The sequence below is a fragment of the Camelus dromedarius genome, chromosome 23 (genome assembly GCF_036321535.1).
Source record: "Camelus dromedarius isolate mCamDro1 chromosome 23, mCamDro1.pat, whole genome shotgun sequence".
Taxonomy (NCBI): Eukaryota; Metazoa; Chordata; class Mammalia; order Artiodactyla; family Camelidae; genus Camelus; species Camelus dromedarius.
The window spans coordinates 23,651,565-23,675,605 of NC_087458.1; the positions used below are offsets into that span (position 1 = coordinate 23,651,565).

The window sequence follows — 24,041 nt, forward strand, 5'->3', positions numbered from 1 at the left end:
GTCTACGGAGCAATCACACTCATGCTTTGTGCTAGTTGAAAGCAGCCTTTTGCCCTAGAAGTCTGGGAGGAAGTAGTTATTATTTCTGAGTAAAATATGTGCCCTACAAACCAGGAAATTCTAGAAAGCCATGAAATTATTAGCATAGTTTGAAGTAGTTACATAAATTAATGGGGTATACATTTCTGTAGACAGATACACGTATGTGTGTGTATTTGCCTAGAAACTAATATCAAATACTGGTGTTTTCAGCCTTATTCATGTATTGTAGAATGACATGAACCTCATATAGTAACTTCTAATGAAAGTGTGGACTTGGAAAAATACTGAGACGATTGTGTTTAAGTAACTTACCCATGAGATTTGTTTTTATCATGCAAGTCAGAGGGTTTTATATAACTATTAGTACTAAAGACTTACATGGGATCTGAAAATCCTGACGTTCTCTTTTTCTTTGCAGATGTGAATTAAGAATATAGAAAACAATGATCATTTTTAATCATTTATTTTCTGACTACAACCTAAGGATTTTATTGTATGTCGTATTAGTAACTAAATGTATACCATGCCAATCATTTTCTTCCTTCTGGAATTTTGCAAAGAGGGATAGAATTTGTTATGGAAAACTGTCTAACAGACTTTGGCTAGGTTTATCCCAATAATTATTTATTAATGTTTTTGTTTGCTGCAGGTACATTATAAATATCTGTGGTGGTATGTTAGAATAACTTCACAAAGCAAAGTTATTTTTCTGTGATAAGAATTTGATTGTTTGCTTTCCTCCATTTTCCTATTATCTTTAAAAATATTGCACCAACAAAATGGGGGGTGGGGTGGGGAGTAAAACCTATTAACAAAGACCAGTTTCCTGAGGACATGTAAATGGTAGTATGCCCACTGCTGCTTAAAACATTTGTAAAGTAAGAAACTGTTTCTTATTCTCAGTGACCCCTTCTTCACTTGTAGAAATGCTAGCTAGATTTTCAGTTGGCAGCTATGCTGAAGGTAAATTTCTTGAATGTGAATCATGGCTCAAGAAAGTCGAGCAAGTAAAGACATTCTCCTGATGGCGTTTGTACTCATTGAAGTAGGGTAGAAGAGTCTACTGGTTGTTGAGAAAACAATGGGGCAGCCATGTAAAATTGCCTAATGGTTGAGGGTTCCCATAAGACCCCATGAGAATGAGAATTCCCCAAAGAAAAAGATGATTGAGATGGATAAAGCAAGTCATAAAAAGTTACTCTTCATTGAATAACTGCATCAGTGGGATACAGATACAGTTATCTTGTGAAATCAACCTGGTTTATTCAGGGTCAGGGTCTTTTTAACAGGCTTTGCTGTGTAAGCACATTTTCTCCTTTTTAATCTCTGTTTGGTCCTGGGAACCAGGAGTACATCTAGACATAGCTCAAAGAGTTTACCTGATTTTGCTGCTTTTTAAAACAAAAAATTGTCTTGCTAATGCAAACTCAGTTGGCACTAGGTCGGCGTTCCCAAGATTAAATGGGCTAGTGGATTGTAATATCAACTGTGTGCCCTGCAGTGCTCTGGATCCCTGAATGCAACACCTTCTTGTATGTTGGCATGCATTTCTTTCCTCACGTAATCCCTTTTCTTTGGAAGTTTCATCACACCAGCCAATCCTCTGGTCTTAAAGTCCTTTTTGGTTAGAAGGTGTTTGGTTCTTCCCCTCCCGTCTCCCCACCTTGATCTACCAGCCTCCCAAAGATTTAGTTTGCTTTGCATGCCTATTTTAGTTGGAATGGCAATAGTTTGGTTGTGTAAGCATGTCTTTTTAATTTTTATTTGCATAATCCTAATTTCTATTTCCTTTCTTTCCTCAATGTCTGCTGCATCTTGTTTCGCCTCCTCCATTCATCTCGACGCCATGGTTCTGCTGCTCCATAACAATGCATTATGAACCTGCCACTCCCATACGCAAACACCTACCCTTCCCTCCAACCTACACCTCTCCATCAATGGGCATCGTTGTCCCAAAAACAATCTGTGGTGGATATCGCAATGCTTATTATCCAATTAGGGTGAAAATTCCTTCCTACAGGCGACCGTGGCAAAATTGGGACCTCTCCCTCGTGTTCTCGCTGACATTACCAAATCTCTGACTAACCCCACACCAATACAACAGCAGCTGAGACGCTTCACCGAGCATAACTCCAGTCCAAATGTCAGTGGGAGCCTCTCCTCTGGGCTGCAGAAAATATTTGAAGACCCTACTGACAGGTATGAATTTTAGAGAGAATTTGAACTCTTTATCTCAGAGAGAGATAATGTTTATAGAGATTTGGGGAAAATCTATTTAACTCACTTGTTGAATTTTCAACTTTAAAGTCACGAGCAGTTGGAAAGAATCATCTGACTTGAGATAAATCCAATTGTTTGTCGTAATAAAAACACAAGATCTAGGACACTTATTGTCTAGAATGACATTTAGAGTTATGATATATTCGACAAACTTTCTTTTAAAAACTGTCTTGCTTAATAGAGGGCTAAGGGCTCTGTGAAGTTGATGTTTGCATGTATGGTAGCATTCAAGAACCTGGAGAACCTCAGCTGAAATCATTTCAGAGCTGTCTGTGTCAGCTGGACAGGATACAATGTCAATGCTTAGACTTTGTTTTCATATTGGCAAGACGTGCCTTTAGTAGGGACCCTTTGGTGGTGCGCTCAGAGCTTCTCCTCTGAAGGTTTAGGCAGAACCAGTTAACTACGAATTGGAATACCTTGGGAGGTTTAAAACCTAACTAGGAAGTGATGGGAATTCTCATAAAAATCAAAGTCAAGGGTGGAGCGATAGACACAGTGTTATTCTCTACCTTTGGAGAAAACTAAAAATGTTGGATCTTATTCTAAGAATTGTGATGATGTCATCTCGGTGTAGGAACCGATGTAGGCATCCACACGGGGCCTGTGAGCCCTCAGAAGAGTTCATATGCCTGAGATGAGGAGTCTTAACTTTGTTAAATTTGCCTCAAGAGTAATTAAGGTCCTTTCTTCTTCCACAGTGATTTACATAAACTGAAATCTCCAAGCCAGGACAACACAGACAGCTATTTCAGAGGGAGAACGTTACTGCTGGTTCAGCAGGCCTCCTCGCAGAGCATGACTTACTCGGAAAAGGATGAAAAGGAAAGTAGCCTCCCTAACGGCCGGAGCATCTCCCTCATGGACCTCCAGGACACGCACGCCGCTCAGGTGGAGCACGCGTCCGTCATGCTTGATGTGCCTGTGCGCTTGACCGGAAGCCAGCTGTCCATAACCCAGGTGGCCAGCATCAAACAGCTGCGGGAAGCCCAGAGCACCCCCCAGAGTGCACCCCAAGTGCGAAGGCCCCTGCACCCGGCCTTGAACCAGCCAGGCAGCCTCCAGCCCTTGTCATTCCAGAACCCTGTCTATCACCTCAGCAACCCAATCCCAGCCGTGCCAAAGGCCTCTGTGGACTCCAGTCTGGAGAACCTAAGCACTGCCAGTTCCAGAAGCCAAAGCAACAGTGAAGACCTCAGGCTCAGCGGGCCCAGCAACAGCAGCATGGAAGATTTCAGCAGGCGCAGCGCCCAGAGTGAGGGCCTCTCCCGGCCGCACACCGTGCCGGACAGGCACGGACCTCTTGCTCTGCCTCGGCAGAGCAGCACCGGGCAGGCCCAGGTCCGGAAAATGGACCAGGCTGGGCTGGGCGCCCGAGCCAAAGCCCCGCCGTCCCTGCCGCACAGCGCTTCCTTACGGAGCACGGGGAGCATGTCGGCGGCGTCTGCAGCCCTGCTGGTTGAGCCTGTGCAGCACGGGAGCCGGTCCCGGCAGCAGTCCTCTTCCTCCAGGGAGAGCCCTGTTCCCAAAGTGAGGGCAATCCAGAGGCAGCAGACGCAGCAGGTAGGGCTGGGCGCGGGAGGGTCCGGCCCTTTCCTCGGTTCTTTGTGTAGATGAGTCGTTGGGAAGTCCAGTTGCTTTTGGGGATTCCGCTTTGAAATATTTTCTGCAACCTTTTCCTGGAAAGAGGAAATGAAAAGTTTGGGGAGGTTTCTGGCTGGGGGAGGCAGCAGAATACGCTTGACTCACTACCCCCAGGAGACTGTAACAGCCACGAGGGGCGGTGGGGGGTGGCTTTCGTCTCTTCCAGCAACAGAGCTGCCACCTCAGTTTGCACTGAGAGCAGATCTGTGATGTCGAGTGAATAGTTGGACACTTCAACTATGAAATCGACAGGCCAAATCAACTAGGATATATTCTGGGAATCTGGACATTAATCTTTAATTTTTTTTCCTTAAGTTTTCAGAATAAAGTTTTGCATTCTGAGCTAAGAGTTTAATATAACTGCACTCTACTCCATCCCCCAACTCCCTCTGGAAATGGCAAATCCCATATGCCTTTTCCTGGAAATGGCTGGAAAAATAAACAACTGAACCCCTACAGAGGCAAAGTAAAGGAGAGAGGTAGAAAGATAGAAACACGGGTGATTGACAAGGACCCTCTAAGCATTTATAAATCTCTTACATTTCTATTTATATGGACAAGCCCAGCCAGTGTCGTACCTCATCTCAATAGAAGATTATCAAACTTTTTTCTTCACAAATAGAAAAGTTTCCCAAGAATTTAATCATTTCTTCCTTACATGTTACATTTTGAGGCACCAGTGCATACTTTGCTCTCGAAATAAACTAATAACCTTATGAATGCATATATACGTTTCTTACTTTCAGCTAAAAAAGATTTTTCTCCTAAAAAAGATTTGTTGATTTTTTTTGAAACCTAATCATGCTTTATATGTATTAGGGAGCTTTGTGGTTAAAAGAGTACTATGACAAATCCTTTTGTCAGCAAAGATCGCTGGTCAGAGGAGGCTGCAATGAGACACCAGTGTATCTCCTTCATATATTTGTATTTTTATAGGTAGGCATTTCCTGATTTGGCTGCTTCTCCCTCCCCTCTGCTGTGATCAGAGCCCTTGCCCCCACTTTGATAATTACTGTTTAAAAAAAAAAAAATAAGAACATTTACAGAATCCTTGAATACAGAAGTAGAGGAATGGGTGAAAAACTTAAGCTGATACTGGTATCTGATTTCCTGGGCAAAACCTCTTAGCTAGTCATTCTTTCCTAAGAAATAAGTCTTAAATTTTTCCTTTTTATTCTGTTTATATTTCCCAGTTTCCCCAATTCATTTGATTTAATAAGTATTTTCATTTAAAGAAAAGAAAAAAAGATTATATTATGTTAGTATATATAGCAATTAAATAATTTTTTCCTTTTCTTTAGATGAAAATGCTTTTTTGTATGTGTCTTTTATATATATATATTTGTACATTTGATTTGTAAGTTAAGAGACTATCCGTCATTCACATCTTACTGTGAATTAGTGTACACACATTGCTTTTATGCTAGCTTCTGGTTGAGAGCAACTCCCTTCAGAGAATTAAAGTGTTTACGGAGAGGAGAAAAGAAAGATAAGTAATTTTAGAGATGGAATACTATGTGAAGCAAGTATCCACGTGGGGGCTCAGTGCAGCACAAGGGCCCTGAGGATGAGATAAGGAGTAGAGAAGACAATCAGATTGGCAGAGGGGCAGGACTGGGAAAGGGCCCTCTGCCTACTTTTCAAAAGTTGCGTTAGACCCAGCCCTGGACAGAAAGAAGAATGCTTACCTTGTCCTCCTGCATCATGTAGTCCTCAGTTCCCAGCGTCTACAACTCAGACTGATTATTTCTAACCATTATAAATTGAATAGCCTTTTGTGTGGGCATCTGAAACCAACTGTCATTTATGATACTTGCGCTATAGGAAGATAGAGTACCTATCACATAAGCACTCAGTACGTGTTTCTGTGAGTGGAAAAAAAGCTATCTGGATGCATGGGGGTAGGAAGAACATAGGGTCTCCATATAACCGGTTTAAAAATTTTTGTGCCACATGCATTATTGTGTGGGAGAATGTCTATATTTTATCAGCGTGAAGTGGGGCCTGGTCACAGTGAGATGTCTCAGCACAGTTTTAAACTTTCACCTTTGTTTATGCCTTTGCTGGTACTGCCACTGTCATATCAGTTAAACCATAAATCACTGTATTTTGATTCCTCAAATTTCTGTTGTTTTCTACACTGGCTTTTTCTATGCAGATGGTTTATTCTTTTGAACTTACGTTGTTTTTTTAGTTCCTTCTCTTTCTGTTTCTTGCACGCTTTTCTCATCTCACTCCCATGCAACTTCTGATGTTCTATGTAATCAGCACATTTTTTACATAAATTCCTTTACATATTTTAATTGCAAATTTGTGCTGGGGAATTCTTCTCTCCCCAGCACTGGAGGATTTCTTTGCGGGGATTGTTCTGTAGGCATCTGTAATTATTGGTGGCTTTGTCCCATGCAAATTCCACTTGTATCTTAGCACAAAGGAGCGGCCATTGTCGGCAGTGTAACTAGCTTCAGTCTTCTCCATCTTCTGAGTGGGAAGGAAATAAAATCCTAGTGGAACAATCTACAGGGAAGGAATTTTTTTTTTAGAAAACTGTCTTTAAATTTTTTGCCCCTTTTCAGCCTCTGTTTGGATTTCTTTTTAATCATCTTCCTTTCCATTTTGTTTCTTTGTGTATCTTGTACTCTGTATATATAATAGACTTTGTATAGATATAGCATGTTACCTAACTTTAGAAATTCAAATTTCAAGAGGCTTTTAAAATAGGTGTTTGACAAGCCTGTCAGAATGATGCTGTGGTTTTCACATTTGGGTTTGTTGAACCCTCTCCTAAGCAACCTCTTCAAGGATTCTCAGAGTTTACTCTCTAATTTAGACAGCCCTTTCTTTGGTGTTGGTAGCAGAAGTGTTATTCATTTATGGGAACCTGGCGATTTCAGGCTATGGAGAAGCTGAAAGCAACAAGTCTTGTTTATATCTAGTAAGTACCAGCAGGGAGCAGGGAACCGACCTGTTCTCAATCTTTCTCAGCACAGCCAGGCTGACTGACTAGGATCAGTGGGCCTGCCGTCTGAGGCTCTTTTGCCCTAAATCTTTATTTTTCCCAGAGAAACCCTATACAAGCTTTATCTCAAAAGGGAGATATTCCTAATAGGAATCCCTCTCCTTTTCATTTTGTCTTTTCGTCCTTCATTTTCTTTAATGATCCACTGTTGAAAGTGGGTGGATAAAATGCTCATCCTAAGGCTATAGCTAAGCAAGATGGGATCTGAACCCCTTACCAACCTCTTTTCTCAATTTCTTTGACTATAAACTAGAGAGAATAAACTTTGCTATCTATGCAGCTTTTACAGGAGATGGAATGATCACTGAGGAAAGCCTTTGAAGTACTTCCAAAGGATTAGAGGGAAAACACAGGGTATCCCTCTCTTAGTAGTAAACTATACTTGGGTACTGAATTCTGAAGAGAATCCAAAGTATTAATAAATGAATATTTTATTGGGCATCTATTATGCAATTACATAGTCACTACCATTTAGAAAAAAACTATGATATGGTGCCATACTTCAAGGGTTGACAATCTCACCGGGAAATAAGACCAGCACACATAAGACCAATAGAATTAACTGTAAAAGGTAGTATGTAGTTCTTTCATACGAAGAGCATATTATAATAAAAAATAATTTTGAAAGAAAATTTTAAAATAAAAATCACCTCTGTATTCTTCCAGTCTAACACAATAACTATTTCTGATTTCTTCAAAATTACTTTTCCATCTCTTTGTAATTATGTAAAGGTTTTTATCATGAATACAAGAAATAGTTACATAAATTTAATTTTTTTCAGCACATATTGACCACCTACCATATGCCATGCAAAGTGCTAGGATATATTAAGAAGTGGTTGAAAAACAGATTCAACCAATAAAATAGGAATAGACTCGAATGCCCAGTTCCCATTGTACACTCTCTCATAATTCATTGAACATTGTTAGTCCTTCTGAAGATAAGGTACCTACCACCATCACCAGTGAAATGAACCAACTCTTGTTTTAAGTAAGAAGAGAACCAACTCTTCTCACTTAACAGTTACAGCCAGGTTATGTACGGAGTTGTTGTTCTAAATATGTTTTTAGGGGCAAAGATCTCTCCTTAGTATATTTTTAGGATTTGGCACTCAATAAATAGTTACTCATAGCCAATCATAGGGAAGGAAAGTTTACTCAAGCAATATCTTAACTATAAAGCAGAAAGCTATTAAATTAGCTTCCTTGGAGTTACAAATCCCAAATAGTAAAGTTGTTTGTTTTAGCAGCTACTTGATCTCAAGCAGCAGTTGAATAGAAAATCCTGGTTTCACAGGAAAATGGCTTTCCTGTGCCCTGTGTGGTAAACTGGTAAGATTCTAAAATTTTTAAAAGTTTGTTTCCTTTAAATATTGACTTTCTATTAATGTTCTAAGACTCAGAACCACAATATTTTGCCTCTCAGGTGTACATATATCAAATGAAAACCTAAACCCCTCATTTAAATACCTATATTTTAAAATATCTGTATATTTAGAGTTTAAGTGGGTTCTATTCCAGAATGGCATAAAGACTCTTAAGGTATGTAGCTCTGCATGTGAGAGAAAATTCCCTTCCACTTATGGGATTATAGAGTATTGGTCCTCAAAATAGAAATTCATTTTAATTATAAGAAGGCTAACTCACCTACAGCGCTTTGTTCTGTCTGTCTCTCGGGAAGGCCAGTGAAAACAAATTTGTTGTATATTTCCAGCATTGTTTATGGAGAAAGCACTAATGTTCAGTAGTCTAATATAAACTCTAATATCCAGTGCCAGTTTTTTAAGCATAAGTTATAGTAATAACATCTAAGCTCTATAGTACTCTGTAGTTTCCAAAGAACTTCCGCAGTCACTACCTTACTCAGTCCTTAAGGACTCCCTGTGAGATGGTCAGGATCGGTGGTGATAGTGCTGGTGGTCACATCCCTGGTCAGTAGATTTGGAAAAGAGTATTTAAGAGGTTAAGTGACAATGTAAGTGGCAGAGTTGCTACTCAAGGCCAGAATTCTCATCACTCTGTGTATCTGTATTGGAAAAGGTCAGTTTATCTAGCTGTCCTAACTGGAGAGAAGTGTCCCTTAGACTGAGACGGCATCCATTGTTTTGACCCTGTGTTCATCAAGAAACTTTCTGGTACAATACGGATTTCTGAGTGAGCTTAACTTAACATCAAGAAGTCAGTGCTCTGTCAAGAGGACCAATATCACTTTTTGTTTTTCCTCTTCCCCTAAATAGCTGATGTGAAAATTAAGAATTCGGCATTCTGAAAACATAAATGGGTACCTTGTGAGTTATTCAGCATTACTCAGTTCTTGGGTTCCTGATTGTCCTTGGGTTAAACAGATGTTTCCTCACCTGAGCAACCATCCATCAAGTTGTGCCTTTGTTCTGTCATTCTGTCACCATCGTAATTTCATTAGGTGATGACCTAATGAAACCGCTGGACTAATTAACAATTTTAAGGCCTTGGCTTTCCGTCTCTGGGGGGAAAAAAAGGCAGGTTTTTGATGTGATTTCTAGTCACAGTATTTCAGAGTATTTTATTCTTTTACAGATGGTTATTCTCTTCCCTCCCCACCAGCCCTGAGAGTAAGAAAATATTATTTAGTACTGAGAGCATTTATCAGAAAACAGGGGTCACAGTTAGGTCTTCCAAGAATAGCACTCTTTGTGAAAAATAACTAGTGGATGAGCTCTTTTGGGAGATGCTAATGAGTATTTCTCATGCAGGTTCAGTCACCTGTGGACTCTGCCACGATGTCCCCAGTGGAGAGGACAGCAGCCTGGGTTCTGAACAATGGGCAGTATGAAGAGGATGTGGAAGAAGCTGAGCAAAATCAGGATGAAGCCAAGCATGCTGAGAAGGTAGAACCTTGGTCTGTCTTTGTCAATTTACTGTCCCCACACACATAGTGATTGGCTCCCAAAAGGGTTGTTTAGCCAAGAAGACGGTCTCCCCCAGTCCCCAACTCAACTCCATCACATACACCTCTGCGTATAATTCAGTGTGTGTGAAAATACGCAGAAGTGTCCATCAAGCTAAGGTAGGGGACATTAGCTCTAATTTTTTTTATATCAGTTGCCTTAATTGGGAGAATATTCTGCTCTTCATTTCTAGTTGTTTTAGGTGAATATTTAGTGTTTCTAATAAACTAACCAAGGTCCAAATTACCCTTGAATTAGACTTCCTTTCTGTATCTTTGTAATAATTTTGTCTTTTTTTTTTCTTTTTGCCTTTTCTGGATAAAGAACTACTAAATCTATAGATGATCTTTTAAGAAACATTAACTAAAAGAAGAAACCAAAAAAAAATATTAACTAACTATTGCTTCAGTTTTGTTTTGTTAAGAAAAGCTGACAAGGAGAAAAAAGATTATCAAATAAGAGCGTCGACATGTTGTATGGCATTATCTCATTTAATTACCAGCCAGACAACTAGCTTCTGCTCACTTGTCATCGTGCTCCTAAATGATGCTTATTGATGCATTCTACCTCTTCAAACTGTCATCAGAATTGCCATCTTTGACCTTCTAGGTTAATAGACATAGTTTAGGACCATGATGTTGGGTAAGCAGAAGCTAATTGTCTGATTGTCAATTAATGGGGACATTATGTGAAAATACATAGCATTTTACAGAGCACCATACAGATTTACTATGAATTACTAATGAATTTAATTAGATCGTCTACAGGAAAGCATAATGCTTCTCACCTCACCTAGAAACTTGACACTCCAGTTACTCAAACCCAACCACAGCAATGTCAGTGCAAGAAAGGGCCGTGTAACCAGTTGAATTAAATAAAGCTTTAGTGAGAAGCAGACCTGTGTATTCCAACAAGCAGTACCAAATTGGACAGAAATGAACCACTTCATGAAGACAGGCCAAGAGGTAGTAGTAATCAGCCCAGAGAACACATAGGCCTTCTGCTTAGAGCTCATGACCTGACTGTTTTACACTTTTATAGTTGGGGAGAAAGCAGTCACCTATTCTGCCACAAAATTCTCTGTATTGGTTTAGCAGCTCAACATAGTAGGAATGATGCTCGTTCTCTGAAGGGCTGGCTGTGGTGGAGTGAGGGAAGGGCAGTCTGATGAGTCAAGCCGTGTCCGATCCTGCAGTACCTGTGATGATGCAGGAATCTTTTCTCTTGTAGACAGCTGGCTTTTGGCTTATTTTCAGTGAGTTGTCAGACTTCTAAGTGCTTGATCTTTTTTTTTTCCTGCTCCCATCTGATACCATCACAGATTAGATGTGGCTTACAGCAACTGGTAGTTTAATATAGAGAATGATACATAAATACATAGATTTAGAATGCCAAGGTAAGATTCAAAATGTAATTTTAGAATTACCGTTTATGCCCATTGATCATTTTAAAGAAAGAACATTGGTAGCACCTGGAATGGCAGCTCCTCCAGCATCCAGCTGCAATGCCTAGGGATTCTTTCATATAAAATAAACCGCTAATGTCTAAAACCAGGGTAACTCCAGCTTTTCTCTCCCTGTCTTTGGCGCCTCTTCGCCTCCGCTGTAGTACGAACAGGAAATTACTAAACTGAAGGAGCGCCTGCGAGTGTCGAGCCGGCGGCTGGAGGAGTATGAGCGCCGGCTGCTGGTGCAGGAGCAGCAGATGCAGAAGCTGCTGCTGGAGTACAAGGCCCGGCTGGAGGACAGCGAGGAGCGGCTGCGCCGGCAGCAGGAGGAGAAGGACAGCCAGATGAAGAGCATCATCAGCAGGTGAGGGGCCCGCCGCGTGGAGGACGTGGGCTGGGCAGGGGCCCAGAGCCGGGGCAGCAGCAGCCGCTTTCAGCTCTCCGTGTGCGCCGTGTAACTGGCTCTCTCTCTTACAACCTTCTAAATGTGAGCCCTTGGTGCACTTCCTTTGAAGAAAGAGGTAAGCGTACTTTCTTTTAATTGTAATAATTAGAAAGAATAAAATCTCAGTGTCTCACTTGAGAAGTCTTAGAGGAAAATTGAATTTTAAAAATCTTAAGTATTCAATGTCCAAGATTACCTTAGTTTTTCACAGCAAGTCCAGAGAGGTGGAAAGGAGTTCCACTGGCTGTCTTTGGGGCCAGAGAACCAAGGGGGAGGGCCAAGGATGCCAAGGGGAGACGAAGGGGAGGGCAGTTTTACCAGACATTCACGTAGCACTTACCATGGGCCAGGCCCTTTTCGAAGCACTTCACAAATTAAATTTGTTTAATCTGTTAATAGTAATTTGTTCGATACCAACCTCTGAGGGTAGGCATTATTATTATTCTCATTTTACAAATAAAGAAACGGGCAACAAATTCGTGAAGTCTCTTGCCCAAGGCTACTTAGTGGTGCAGCTGGGGTTTGAAGCCAGGTCGTCCCGGCCCAGAGGCCATGCTCATGAGCGCTGTGCTCCAGTATTGTTAAATGCTGTAGGCAGGTCGGGTACATTAAAGACAGGAGAAGTTGTTTTTAGCAGCACAGAGGTATTTAGCAGTCTTACTGAGAGCCATCTCATGGAGTTAAATACACGTCAGGCCGTTAAGATGTGAGTGGTAGTTGAGAAAGAAAGTAGACCTACTAAGCATCGAGCATGCTCTGAGGAAACAACTGCTCAGGGGAAGACACAGGTCAGTTGTTATGAGGTAACAAGGTCAGGAGAGGGTTTGGGTTTTGTTAGTTGGTTCGATGTTTGAAGATGAAGTAGGTTGTGCCGAGGGAGGGATCTGATAGAAGAGGGAGAGAGAATGACCGTGGGGACAGTGTCCCGGAGGAGATGAAAATGTGTGGGATGCAATCACAGGAGAGAAGTCGACTTTGGATGTCTTCTCCCAAGGTGGGAGAGACGGTGCAGCGGGGGTGAGGGAGACGTGGCAGCTCTGAGCTGTCGTGAGTGTGGGTTTCTCGTCCTCTCCCCTGGCCAGCCCTCTCCTTGAAGACATTGATCTCTCTCCTTCCTGCCCCATTCTAGGCTAATGGCTGTGGAAGAGGAATTGAAGAAGGACCATGCTGAGATGCAAGCAGTCATTGATGCAAAGCAAAAAATAATTGATGCACAGGTAAGCAGGTTCTTGAGCTACTAGAAGGCACTGATTTATAATTGTTATTTCCTGACTTCCCACCCCTTGCAAATGCCAAGACACACACTGGAAAATGGGTCATTGGAAAGTTCTCGGCACGACCTTTTAAAGTTTAAAAGTTTCTGTGTGACCTCTATGACTTTTCCTTTCCTTCCCTGGTGACAAGTCTGTTAACCCAGCCAAGCTCTAGCGCGCTTAGTGCGGTTGCTCGACGAGTCTCAGCCTAGTGCATGATGGGTTTACTTCTTTCCTTCTGGAAAGGAGGGCACTCTCCAAGGGGTACCTGTGAGAAGTACACTGCATGTGTCTGGCTTGTGACCTCCACTGCCCATCGCTTGGCTATGATGTTCACGGTCTTGTCAGTCACGTCACTGTGCCATCAGCCTCCAGCCCCGGGCAGCTGTATAACAGCCGGGGACAGACAGGGTTGCAGAAGGTCCTCCCTTGTTGTTCTTTTGGTTCAGGGTTTGATGATGATGCTCGGGACTCGCTTGGCTGCCCCTCTTTGTTGCTGCTGTGCTTAGAGAGCCTCTTTCAGCTGACAGAATCAGAGCCTGGGCCTCTCTGCTCACTGGAGCTCAAACCCGTGACACTTATGGCATGATGATGGCCACAAGCACCTCACAGGGACATGTCAGTGATCGGAGCAAAATCCAGGAGGCAGGAAATGTTTCTAAGTCCTGTTCATTTCATAAGGACAACACCTCCTATTTCTTAGAGTGAAACAAATAACAAAGGCAGGTGCAGCTGGGGCGTGGCTGGTCTGGCCCCGGAATGTGTCACCTCCCTGGAGGCCACCCAGCCAGTTTGCGTTTCTCACCCTTAGATGCCATATCATTTCCCTAAGCCATGAAATAAAAACAGGAGCCAGGACTTTATATCCTGCTCTCTCCTGTACACGTCAGCCAGTATCGGTCTATGGTGGAGCCCCCCCAGATTCTTTACACAAGCACTTAACGCCTCCAGTCTGGTTTCCCGGCAGGGCTACTGTGGGATGGGGTTTATTTTTCAAAGGAATTGGGAGTGAGGCTGAAGGCAGAGCTATGGGAGGACCGTGTCACGGGCCACGCACATGAGCCCCGGGAGGCCAGCGTGAGCTGCGACGGTCTCTCGTGAGCACAGCTCCCGGGACATTTGGACCCTTGAACTCGGCAGTTTCTGGATATTTAGACCCCCTGAGAGTCAGAGGAAAGTTCTGCTGTGATTGTCTCACTTGGTCCTTTTTTTAAACCTTTCTGGGTGTCCCCAGGTGGGTGAGGAAAGGGTGGCTGGGACATAGCCATCTCGCCAGACATACTGTAAAAATTCACCTGAGAGGCTTCCGAGAAACAGCCTGGGCAAGGGGGGCAGTTTAGTTAGGAAAACTAGTGTGGATAAGTTTTCACTCTGGGGTTTTCGGTATGACAGCATAAAGCAGGGAGAGGTATATTAGTAACCACACCAGAAGAGATTTTGGTTCTAATGAGATCAAACAGACCGCTTTGATACTCAGCTGGTCTGATGCCATGTCTGTCTGAGGCGGAGCGGGCTCGTGGGCATCGTAGTCGCGGCTCTGCACACGCTACTTCCCCTTTCTCGGCTGCCTGTCCGGACAGCCTCATCGTTAGCTTCTGAAGGTTTCTATCCACCCCCCCCCCCCAATTTTGACATCTAGGGTAAGATGACTGGATGATGAAGCAGGAGTCATAGGCATAGATGGTGAAAGCAAGGAAGGGAATTAGAGTGATCAGGGCTCAAAAGCGCTGGAAAGTAAGGACCTTTTCTCAGTTAACAGGAGGGTGTCACCATTCAGGAATGGGAGAAATATTGTCCTCAGAGCATCAGTCAGTGTCAGACGAGTGGTCTGGCTAAACTAGATAATAGTTTGGGTCCATACTTCAAGGCAGTGGTTTTCAAATGGTTTGATTCTGTGGACTGTTTTGGTGGAACCAGAGGCACCTTCCGTAGATAGGCACTTTCCAGCTGCTCCTACTGACTGCGCAACAAGGACTCCTCTCAGCTGTTGGGTCACATCACACCAAGGTTGGCCAAATACCATCAATTACCTATTCGAACACAAGCCTTACTGTACAGGCATACCTCATTTTATTGCGCTTAACAGATCATGTGTTTTTTTTACAAACTGAAGGTTTGTGATACCCTTGCGCTGTCAGATTGTAGCATTTTTAAGCAATGAAGTATTTTTTAATTAAGGTACGTACACTGTTGGGTTTTTTTCTTTTTTTGACATAATGCTATTGCACACAGACTGTGGTATACTGTAACTATGACTTTTATATGCACTGGGAAACCAAAAAAATTGTGACCCATTTTATTGCAATATTCACTCTATTGAGATGGTCTGGAACCGAACCTGCCATATTTCCCAGGTGTGCCTGTATAATAAATTTTCTACGGGAAGCTCACCATGGATCCCTAAAGAATACTTGGAGAATCTCCTCAACTGTGTAAATCACAAGTTATAAACAGTTTTAAATCACTGAGCATAGTTTTTTAAAAAATTATAATCTCCCTGAAAGGAAGGTTTCCCAGTTCCAGCTGTTGTCAATATACTGAAATCGTATTTTAGCAAAAGACTATGAGCATCCTTTGGCATCCTTTGTAATGAATGACTTTTTACATCAGATCCTTTCCTTTGTAAGGATAAATCTCACGTCTCAAGTGTTTGATGGAGCAGAGCAGCCCTTCTGGCGTCACTTAATAGACTGAGGACATGTTTGGGGGCGAAAGCTTCCCAGTGAGGTAACCCAGACTGCTATGTCCCTGAAATCTGCCGTAGTGCTGCTGACAGTAAAAAATATTTCTGAAACGAATACAGTTGCTTTCCTTATACTAGAGTCGAGCCCAACATTTCCCAGAACACTGAAGGCCAGGCTCAGTGAACCTGTTTTCATGTCTCTCAGCAGCCCTGTGCCCCTGCAGACAAGCCTTGTCCCTGAATTCAGTCTCTCCATCTCCTAGAGCCAGTTCGTGCTCCAAGGCCCCACCCGGGTCAGCCGCTTTCTCACTGGAGCTGGAAAAGGATGAGTGCTCCACTGGTGCCCCTGTCCTGGACCCTATAGCACGGCCCTGGGGATCCTGGTGGTGGTACTAAGGGACCGTTTCTTAAACGTCAGGCCAGGGGCTGTGCCACCTTTCACCCCCAGGGTCTCTCCATGGGACTCAGATGGAGAACAGAGAAGGGCTTCTTCCTAGGAGAAGCAAGCAGCTGCCTAGTTACTGTTGCAAGTGATATCTCCGCTGTGTTAAATTACAGGTCATAAATGGAGATGAGATTATTCAAACAGGCAAGTAACCCGGTCCGTTCTCTAGCTGAGCAGTTCCCAGCCCTGGCCCAGTGCACTGGCCTCCTACACATTCCAGCTCCTGCGCTCCCTGCACTCGAAGCCCTTCCTGTCACCCGTGAACTAGATTACTTTGCCTTTCAATCCAGGCAGAGTCTAAATGTCAGGGCATCTTTTGCCAGCTGAACTTGACTTTCAAAAGTCCCTGTTTGATTTTTTTTTTTTCCCCTCTTTTTCACTTTTTATTTTACTTCAAGAAGTTGGTAGTAGGGGGAGTAAAAAAGGGAGTTTCTCCACTTGAAAATTTTCAGCTGTTTAGAATGAGGATTGCTCGGCTTCAGCTTTTACTCTTGCAGGAAATAAATAAATGCGATCATTTTTAGTCTCCTTTTTGACCCTTTAAGAATCAAGTATTTTTTCATGGAAGCCTAATTTTTTGGGGATCAACCCTGGAAAATCCTGCATTCCTTAGAGCTGGGGCATTATAATGTATCCTAATGCTGAAATATTTTTTAACCATTTCAAGATATTACCAGTCTTTCTGTTTAGAGATTATTTCTACCCATAGGACGAACGATCATATCTGGTTCCTACCCCTGTTTCTTGGTAACCACTGGCCAGCCCTTACTTACCGGTTTTTAAAAGATCGATACTCATTATCCCAGTAAACTCCACTGGCTGTGATTTTTTAAATTATTATCTTTTAAAAGCCTTGTAGTTCTTTCTTTCTTTCTGTTTTACCTATCCTTAAAATGAGTTACCTTCCCAAAGTAAAAAGCATCTTATACTAGATTAGTGGTTAGTTAATAATGCTGATTTTTTTATGTCTTACCTCCCGAGTTCTCCATCAGGGAAAGGAAGAACTTTTTTTAATGATAATAATAAGTGTGAGCTGGTTTTTTTCCCCCACTTTTGAAACTGTGACCACCAGCACTGCTACCCGGTGGATACCCATCCCACCCCCAAAGCAGGAGATTAAAGAGAAGCATTACTTGATGCTGGTGGTGTGTGTGCTTTTACCTAAATTTCCCCCCAGGGCAGTGATCTCTCCTCTGCATCCTTGGGCAGCACATCTCGGGGCAAAGCAGCGCTGCTCCGGGCGCTGGAGAGCCTCTGCTTTCATAGCGGGGGACAGCGTCCCAGCCTCAGCCCTGTCTGTCCCCTCCGAGCCTCAGCGCGACTGTCCCCAACGTGCTTTCCCAGGGCAGGAAAACTCCTTTGGTTTTGGGGGTTGTTCCTCGTATGCTGCTTTCTTTTTAATTTCATAGACCTAGGTAAAGAGGGTCCTTCTCAGCATTAACTTGATTCTGAAAAATGACGCCTTCATGTTGGAAAGGTTCTAGAATGATTTCCCTAGCTGCTAAAGCTAAGACTAGGGTTTCTCTCCTAATCTTTGCGAGACTGATAATATTTTGATGGGATGATTTTTTACTTTTTTAATTTGGATGAACCTGCTTTACTCTTAGATTGCCCTTTTTTTCACCCTTTTTTTTGTGGAGTTTTTTTTTTTTTTTTGTATATTCATGAGTATGGTTCCAAAATATTAGTTCTAAGGCTTCCCCCCTCCCCCCCCCAAGACTCAAAAGTAAAATGAAAGCAGTCTCTTCACTGGGTAGCTTCCCTGGAGTACCTCTGAGCTGGAATGAGTCAAGGAGCTTGTGTTCTCTGTTTGTTTCCATGTGTTCTGTTTTTGGCATCCCCCCTCGGCCACATCTCCCTCCCCACATTCAGATAACTCCTCAGTCTGAGCTTCTGGCTGCTTCTCCCCTCTTGCTGTTGCATCCTCACTTTGTTGGTGACTATAAGCTGCCACCATGTATTGTTTCAGTTCTGAGCACAATGTGACTTCTTCCCCAGTGTGACCCATGTGCCCTCTTTGGGGGCTAAGAACCCATAGATCACATGCACTTCTCCTCTGTGAAATGAAACCTCTGGTGCTTCTTTCTTTACCACCTAATTCCCATGTTTTGGTTTTGACCCAAAGTATTTAATACAGTAAGGCAGCTTGACACCTCTGTTTCATAGCCTTAAGTAACACACGGTGTCATTTTTACGCCATGTCATAGGGTCCCGAGGGATGATTAATAACAAATACTTCTATGCCGAAAGGAAAAAAGAGAGAAAATAAACACAGACCCATTGAGCTCACGGGAAGCTGGCCTGACTAGGGTGCAGAAAGAGGCAGAGACGTTCCATTTGTCTGGGAAGCATCACGTGTACTGCTGTTGGATAGAAAGCATTAGAACAGTCACTCACTAGAGTGTTACGGTGTGGTTGCCTGCCTGGAGCCAGAATAAAGCCATGATTGGTGTGTTGTAGGAAAAACGGATCGTGTCGCTGGATTCGGCCAACACCAGACTGATGAGCGCGCTGACGCAAGTGAAGGAGCGGTACAGCATGCAGGTCCGCAATGGCATCTCCCCCACCAACCCCACCAAGCTTTCCATCACGGAGAATGGTGAATTCAAAAACAGCAGCTGCTGACGGGCTTTGTGAATAGACAGACTGCGGGAGGAGGCAGAAGGAAGTGTCCCCGCTCTCCTCCCCCCAGCCCTCTCCCCAGCCCCGCCAGGTTTACAGAACGTTGCTACTTCAGAACAGCAGGGTGGCGAGAAGCTCTCGAATGGAGAAAGGAACCTTGTCTTTCAGGGCATAAGGCTGAGACTTCCAAGGTCGACGCTTTCCCCCCGTGTCTCTGTGTACATAGGGAATACTTAGTTCTGGGCCATGTACAGAAAAGACCACTGTAATATACCCAAAGGAAGTTAATAATGTAGATTACCTTTTTAACTATTGCTATTTTTATGATTGTTGTCCTCTCATTGAAAGCACTGCAGTTCTTAGAGGAGGCAGAGTAGGAAGCGCGTGTGAGTGAGAGACGAGCCCGGCGCTCAGTAGGTAGAGACCACGAGTCTGTCAGATCGAGCACGCAGACCACAGTAGGACATGGCTGGAATGAATTTTTCAGGGATTCATCTGCCAGTTTAAAAACCCCACTCTGGTTCCCTTGTCCTTTAGGAAAAGGTGCGAATACCAAGATCCAAACAAAATAGTTTATCCCATTGATCAACCAAGACTAGTTCTGGGTGGACAGCTAATCTGATTTGGGGATACACTGTTCCAGAGGACACAGATAAGAGCTGTTGCATCAAAACTGAACTTGAGGAGTCATTTCTAATGGAATTCCTGTTCGTGTTCATTTCCTTCTGTCTGTAGCAGATGGGAGTTTTCCATTTTAGATAGGGGGCTTTTTTTTAACCCCAATTGTAATAAAGGGTGTTCTTTTTCCTCTTTAGAGTTTACAACACTATAAATATTTGTGTCTCTGTATACCATCTTCATCTTCACACACCCACTGCCCTTTCCTTCCCCATGTGGGAGCAGCCATCACCAACAGGGTTTACTCTCCCCTGGAGAGGTTATTCAAATATGCTGTCCATAAGCCATCTGAAATATACACCCTTTCTTCCATACAGAAAAGGGCTAACCATACCATAGCCAAAATCTCTGAATATTTCCTACTGATTTTTTTTTTTCTATTTGTAAGTCATCATTTTTGTTTGGGATAAAGATTTTATCCAGTGTACTAGCAAATCTCTGGGCAGGGTAATTTTTTTCTCAGTCTTTAACTTTTAAATTGCTCCTTCCTCTAATCTCAGTAAAATTTGGAAAAGAAATCCACATCTGAAGCATTGCTCTCTTGAAAGTCATGATTACTCTTAATAAAAAAATAAAATACTAGAAGTGCAAGGTCAGCACATTCCAGTTTTTATTCCCATGCTCTTTGCAGATTTGGCAATAATAACCCAGTTTCACTAGTTGTCATCCTTGGCTTTATTGTTGGACAGAAACCTTCATGGAAACTAATTTGCTTCCTTTTTCCCAGAGGTGTGAAATGTCATCTTGAATGCAACCTTGATTTCTAGAAGTATGGAATGTTACAAGTTAAGCAGACATTACATATACAAGTATATATACATATATATATCCATACAGATGTACATACGACTGCACAAATAGGAAAAGTTCCTGCCTTCTCTGCTGTCAGATATAATGTTAAAAGGGATTTGAAACTCTTTAAGCAAGATCTAAGCAATTGTTCATATTGAGAAACAACATTTCTCCAATAAGTTAAGGATGTTTATTTTAAATTATAAACTTAAAGGAATTTTTTTAAAAAGGAAAAGGGGAGAGGAGGGTTAAACAAAAAAAAAAAAGACCTGAGAAAGCCATATGCATGGAGCTAGTGTTTCCACATAACAGAATATTTATAAGAGGACAAGGAACTTTTATTATGTCCCCTTTTGGGTGAAGCCCCAACAGAGAACCAAGCGTCCCTTGTCCCCACACCCCAGGCTGGCATCCCGACCTCTTCAGCACCAGGAGGATCTTTGTGTTGGACCTTGCGTCTCAGCAGCCTCACCGTGGTCCCCACCCCACAACCTGTGAAAACATTTCCCTTTGTAACACCCCCGCCTCTGCCAGCCAGAGATCTAAAACAGGGGCTGTCCTGGTGGCTGTCTGATCTGCAGGCTCCATGCCCACGTGTTTTGGCACTTGGGGAGCTTCTTGACCCTGGATGATTATTTTACAGATTCTTATCTCTTCCCTCCAAGCTGAGGGTGCACGGTGGCCAAAATCACTTATTTTAGTAGGAAAAAAACATTACCAATTCTGAAGGAAGGAGTGCCCTTTGTTGCAGAAGAGGGTATGTAAACATAGATCTGTTCTTGTTTGCAGCTGTTCTCAGCTCTAGCCATGTTTAATTCATTCTTTGTAAAAGCCTTCAGAAACCTGGTAAAAGAATGGTCAGTTTCAGTGGCCTTAAGTATGTAACATGGGTGACGTCTTGCGTTGAAGTTTGGAAGCTCTCAGGTGGTGGCTATGGATGTCAGAGGGCTGAGAGACTATATTGGAGGGTTGGGGAGACACCAAAAATCAAATATGTTTATGATGGACACAGGCATATCTTGCCAGCATCATGGGAGCACCTTAGAGGGCTGCCTCTGTTGGAAGATTAAATGCCCAAAACGTTTGGATAGATTGTGCAGCCCTCTATTACCAGGTCGTCTTGAATAAAGAGAGTAAATAAAGTTAGAAGTAAGCTACAAGTTCAGTGTAGTTGCCAGATGTTAAATTTTAGATTATCCTTTGAGCTTATTCCTATCCAAATACTCTTCTGAGGATTTCTTTAAAGAATGCTGCAATCTGTAGAGATCTTATCCTGAAAGATACTTTTTTTAAGTATGGAAGAAGGCAGCAACAGATGATAATTTTTATGGCGGTATTGCTTAATTGGCTTTTCTTCAGCCCTAGTAAGTACCTAGCCCTGTTTTGCTGGGAGGAGGTGCATAGTTGACAAAAAAGGAGTGAGAGAAGACAGCCACGTCCTGCACTCCTGACACCCAGCACATCACAGCACAGACGGGTGCGGCACAGACCAGGGCTGAATGGAATTTGGAGTTCAGGTGAAGGGCTTGCAAAGTGCTTGTCTGGCTGGCAACCAGACGTGGCCGTGAACAAGAACAATGCTGGTAGGATTTAGGAAAAGAGCTTGCTATTTCACTGTCATTATCACTGGAGCAATAAGCTTCCTGAGCCGAAGCTGCCAAAAGGAGTGACATTTCCATCAGGTCATCATAGTCCCTGAGTCTCTGCAGTGCAAGCTGTGACGGGGGGAGATTCTAACTGGGTGACAGTGACAAACCCTTGAGCACTTGCTGTGTTCCAGGCACTATCCCCGAGGTCCTGCTGAAGTCAGGGCAGTCTGTTGGTCAGGGAAATGTTGCAGAGTGAGGTGACAGTGCTGCTGGAACTTTGGGCCTTTTTCACTTGGTATTGAGTTGGTCAGAATTAGCTTTCTCTGGTCTGCTTCTGCCTTTCACTGGACAGTGAAAGAAAGAGTAGAATTTTGTGTCTACAACTGCTGTATGCCCTTGAGAATTAACTTGAGTAAAGTTTTTCAGGTCTTTGTTTATGTATCTGTAGTTCTGCCGACCCTCCGAGGCGCACTGGGTTGAGAGCCATTCCTTTTCGGAAGCCCCAGAGCGAGACCATTTCCATCAAGTGAGTTTGATTACAATTAGTTCCACCTTCCACCTGGATTTAGTTTTAGTTGTCTCCAGTTTGGAGTTTCTGAGAAGGCTGGTTGTGGGACTGAACTTGGGGAAGGAAGCCTCTTTGGGATTACCTAAGGCCCGTGTGACCCTGATGGAGTGGACACCAGACTAGACTTGTTCCTGGGCCCAGCTCAGCCCAGGCCACACCTTCCCTGTGTTGTCGGCGCCACCACTGGGGGGCACCTTCTCCCACAGACAGTGGGAGACAAAGGGGGCTTCCTTCTCTGCATCCCTTTCCCTTTCTCAAGTCTAGTAGTGAAATCTCCTGCTCACTTCCACAGTAAATAGCTTCTTTCCTACCCCCTACCAGAGGGCCAAGAATTTCGGGCCAAGAGCTTCAAGACTCTTTTTTCATCAATATGTCAATCGAAATGACCTCTTTTACTAGTTTTTTGAAAAGCAAGATATGTTGGTGTGTTGAATTTTAAATAGAATCTCTTTTGGTATTTGAGTGACTGTTATTAGTTCTAGAAGCATTCTCCTGTCATGACCCAGTTATGACTGTGCTTGAGTTTAGGAAGGACAAAAGTGATGAAATTTGCATGAGAGAATAAATATCTTATGAGGAGTGAAAGAACCTAAGAAAGCTACATGATCCAGAAGGCGGCTGACACACAGCAGCCTTCTCCACGGCCCAGAGGCTCCAGGAAACCGATCCTGTTGCACACCCCGACAAAACACAAAATTCCTAGGACTTTCTTTTTCAGAATGTGAGTCCGTTTTATAGAGCAGTGATTCCCAAATTTCCTTGAGTTTTTTAGATTTTTATGCTTTCTTTTGTTAGATGTGGTTCCTTCCTCTTTAAAATGTACTGTATGTGTTACACGTACATATAAGTTAAACTTGAAATTGATTTGGTTTGACATTGTCTCCAGAACCCTTGATATCATTATTGGTACCTTGGGGAATCATAGAGAGAAAGTTGAATATCTCTGATCTGAGAGGATCCAGAAGGAAGTAGCTTTGATTCCTGATCAGTTAGCCCTCAGGTGTTTGAGTAACCAGCCCAGCAAGGCTTGGTGGTGAGCCAACCAAGGAAAGCAAAGTGGTCATTTTTGCCCATCGTTCAGCATGCATTTTAAATTCCTGCTCCTTTCTCATCTTTCAGTGCCCTTGTCTTCCCCTAGGAAATGTTTTAGTTCAGGACTTAAACCAGTTTATCTGTTGTAGAGAGATTTCCACAGAAGCTGTGTGTTAGGGGCCTTGATTATCTGTGTGAGGGTACAAATATTTAAAAATAAATATCGTACTTGTGTCATTTTTAAACTCCCAAGGGAAAAATTTCAATTCCCAGTTCACCGAAAGGTTAAATACTAATTGACTCAATGACCACTATTCTGCAGAAAATTTGAAATAAATAGTGAAGGTTAAATTGTGACTGGTGCTTAGACATTTCCTAGTTACACTGAAATTAACTCAAGCAGACAGCAGCACATTAACCTGAGTCCCACCTGTGAGGAACTTACCTTCTAAATTTGATTTTGTTTTTCATCTCCAGGGCCTTAATAAGAGTATGTTAATAATACACATGACTATTTTACAATGATAGCTCTAAATAATTTATTTTTTATTTCAAGAAAGAGAAATACACCTTAG

The 24,041-nt window shown here is 42.8% G+C and overlaps 1 protein-coding gene across 10 annotated transcripts in view; it reads left to right on the forward strand.

Moving 5' to 3' along the window:
* The window catches only part of RASAL2 (RAS protein activator like 2), a 302,791-nt gene extending 278,974 nt beyond the window's left edge, over nucleotides 1–23,817 (forward strand). For 5 of the 10 annotated variants that reach the window (XM_031435709.2, XM_031435707.2, XM_031435714.2 and 2 more), the window contains 7 exons: nucleotides 2,042–2,241; nucleotides 3,024–3,885; nucleotides 9,718–9,852; nucleotides 11,521–11,723; nucleotides 12,934–13,021; nucleotides 16,299–16,329; nucleotides 18,646–23,817. In XM_031435709.2, the coding sequence (XP_031291569.1) occupies nucleotides 2,042–2,241; nucleotides 3,024–3,885; nucleotides 9,718–9,852; nucleotides 11,521–11,723; nucleotides 12,934–13,021; nucleotides 16,299–16,329; nucleotides 18,646–18,788 (1,662 nt within the window). In that variant the 3' untranslated portion in view covers nucleotides 18,789–23,817. The remainder of the gene's footprint in view (nucleotides 1–2,041; nucleotides 2,242–3,023; nucleotides 3,886–9,717; nucleotides 9,853–11,520; nucleotides 11,724–12,933; nucleotides 13,022–16,298; nucleotides 16,330–18,645) is intronic. The other 5 variants (XM_031435711.2, XM_010992889.3, XM_031435712.2 and 2 more) reach the window with 3 other exon arrangements.
* Nucleotides 23,818–24,041: the final 224 nt, after the last annotated feature.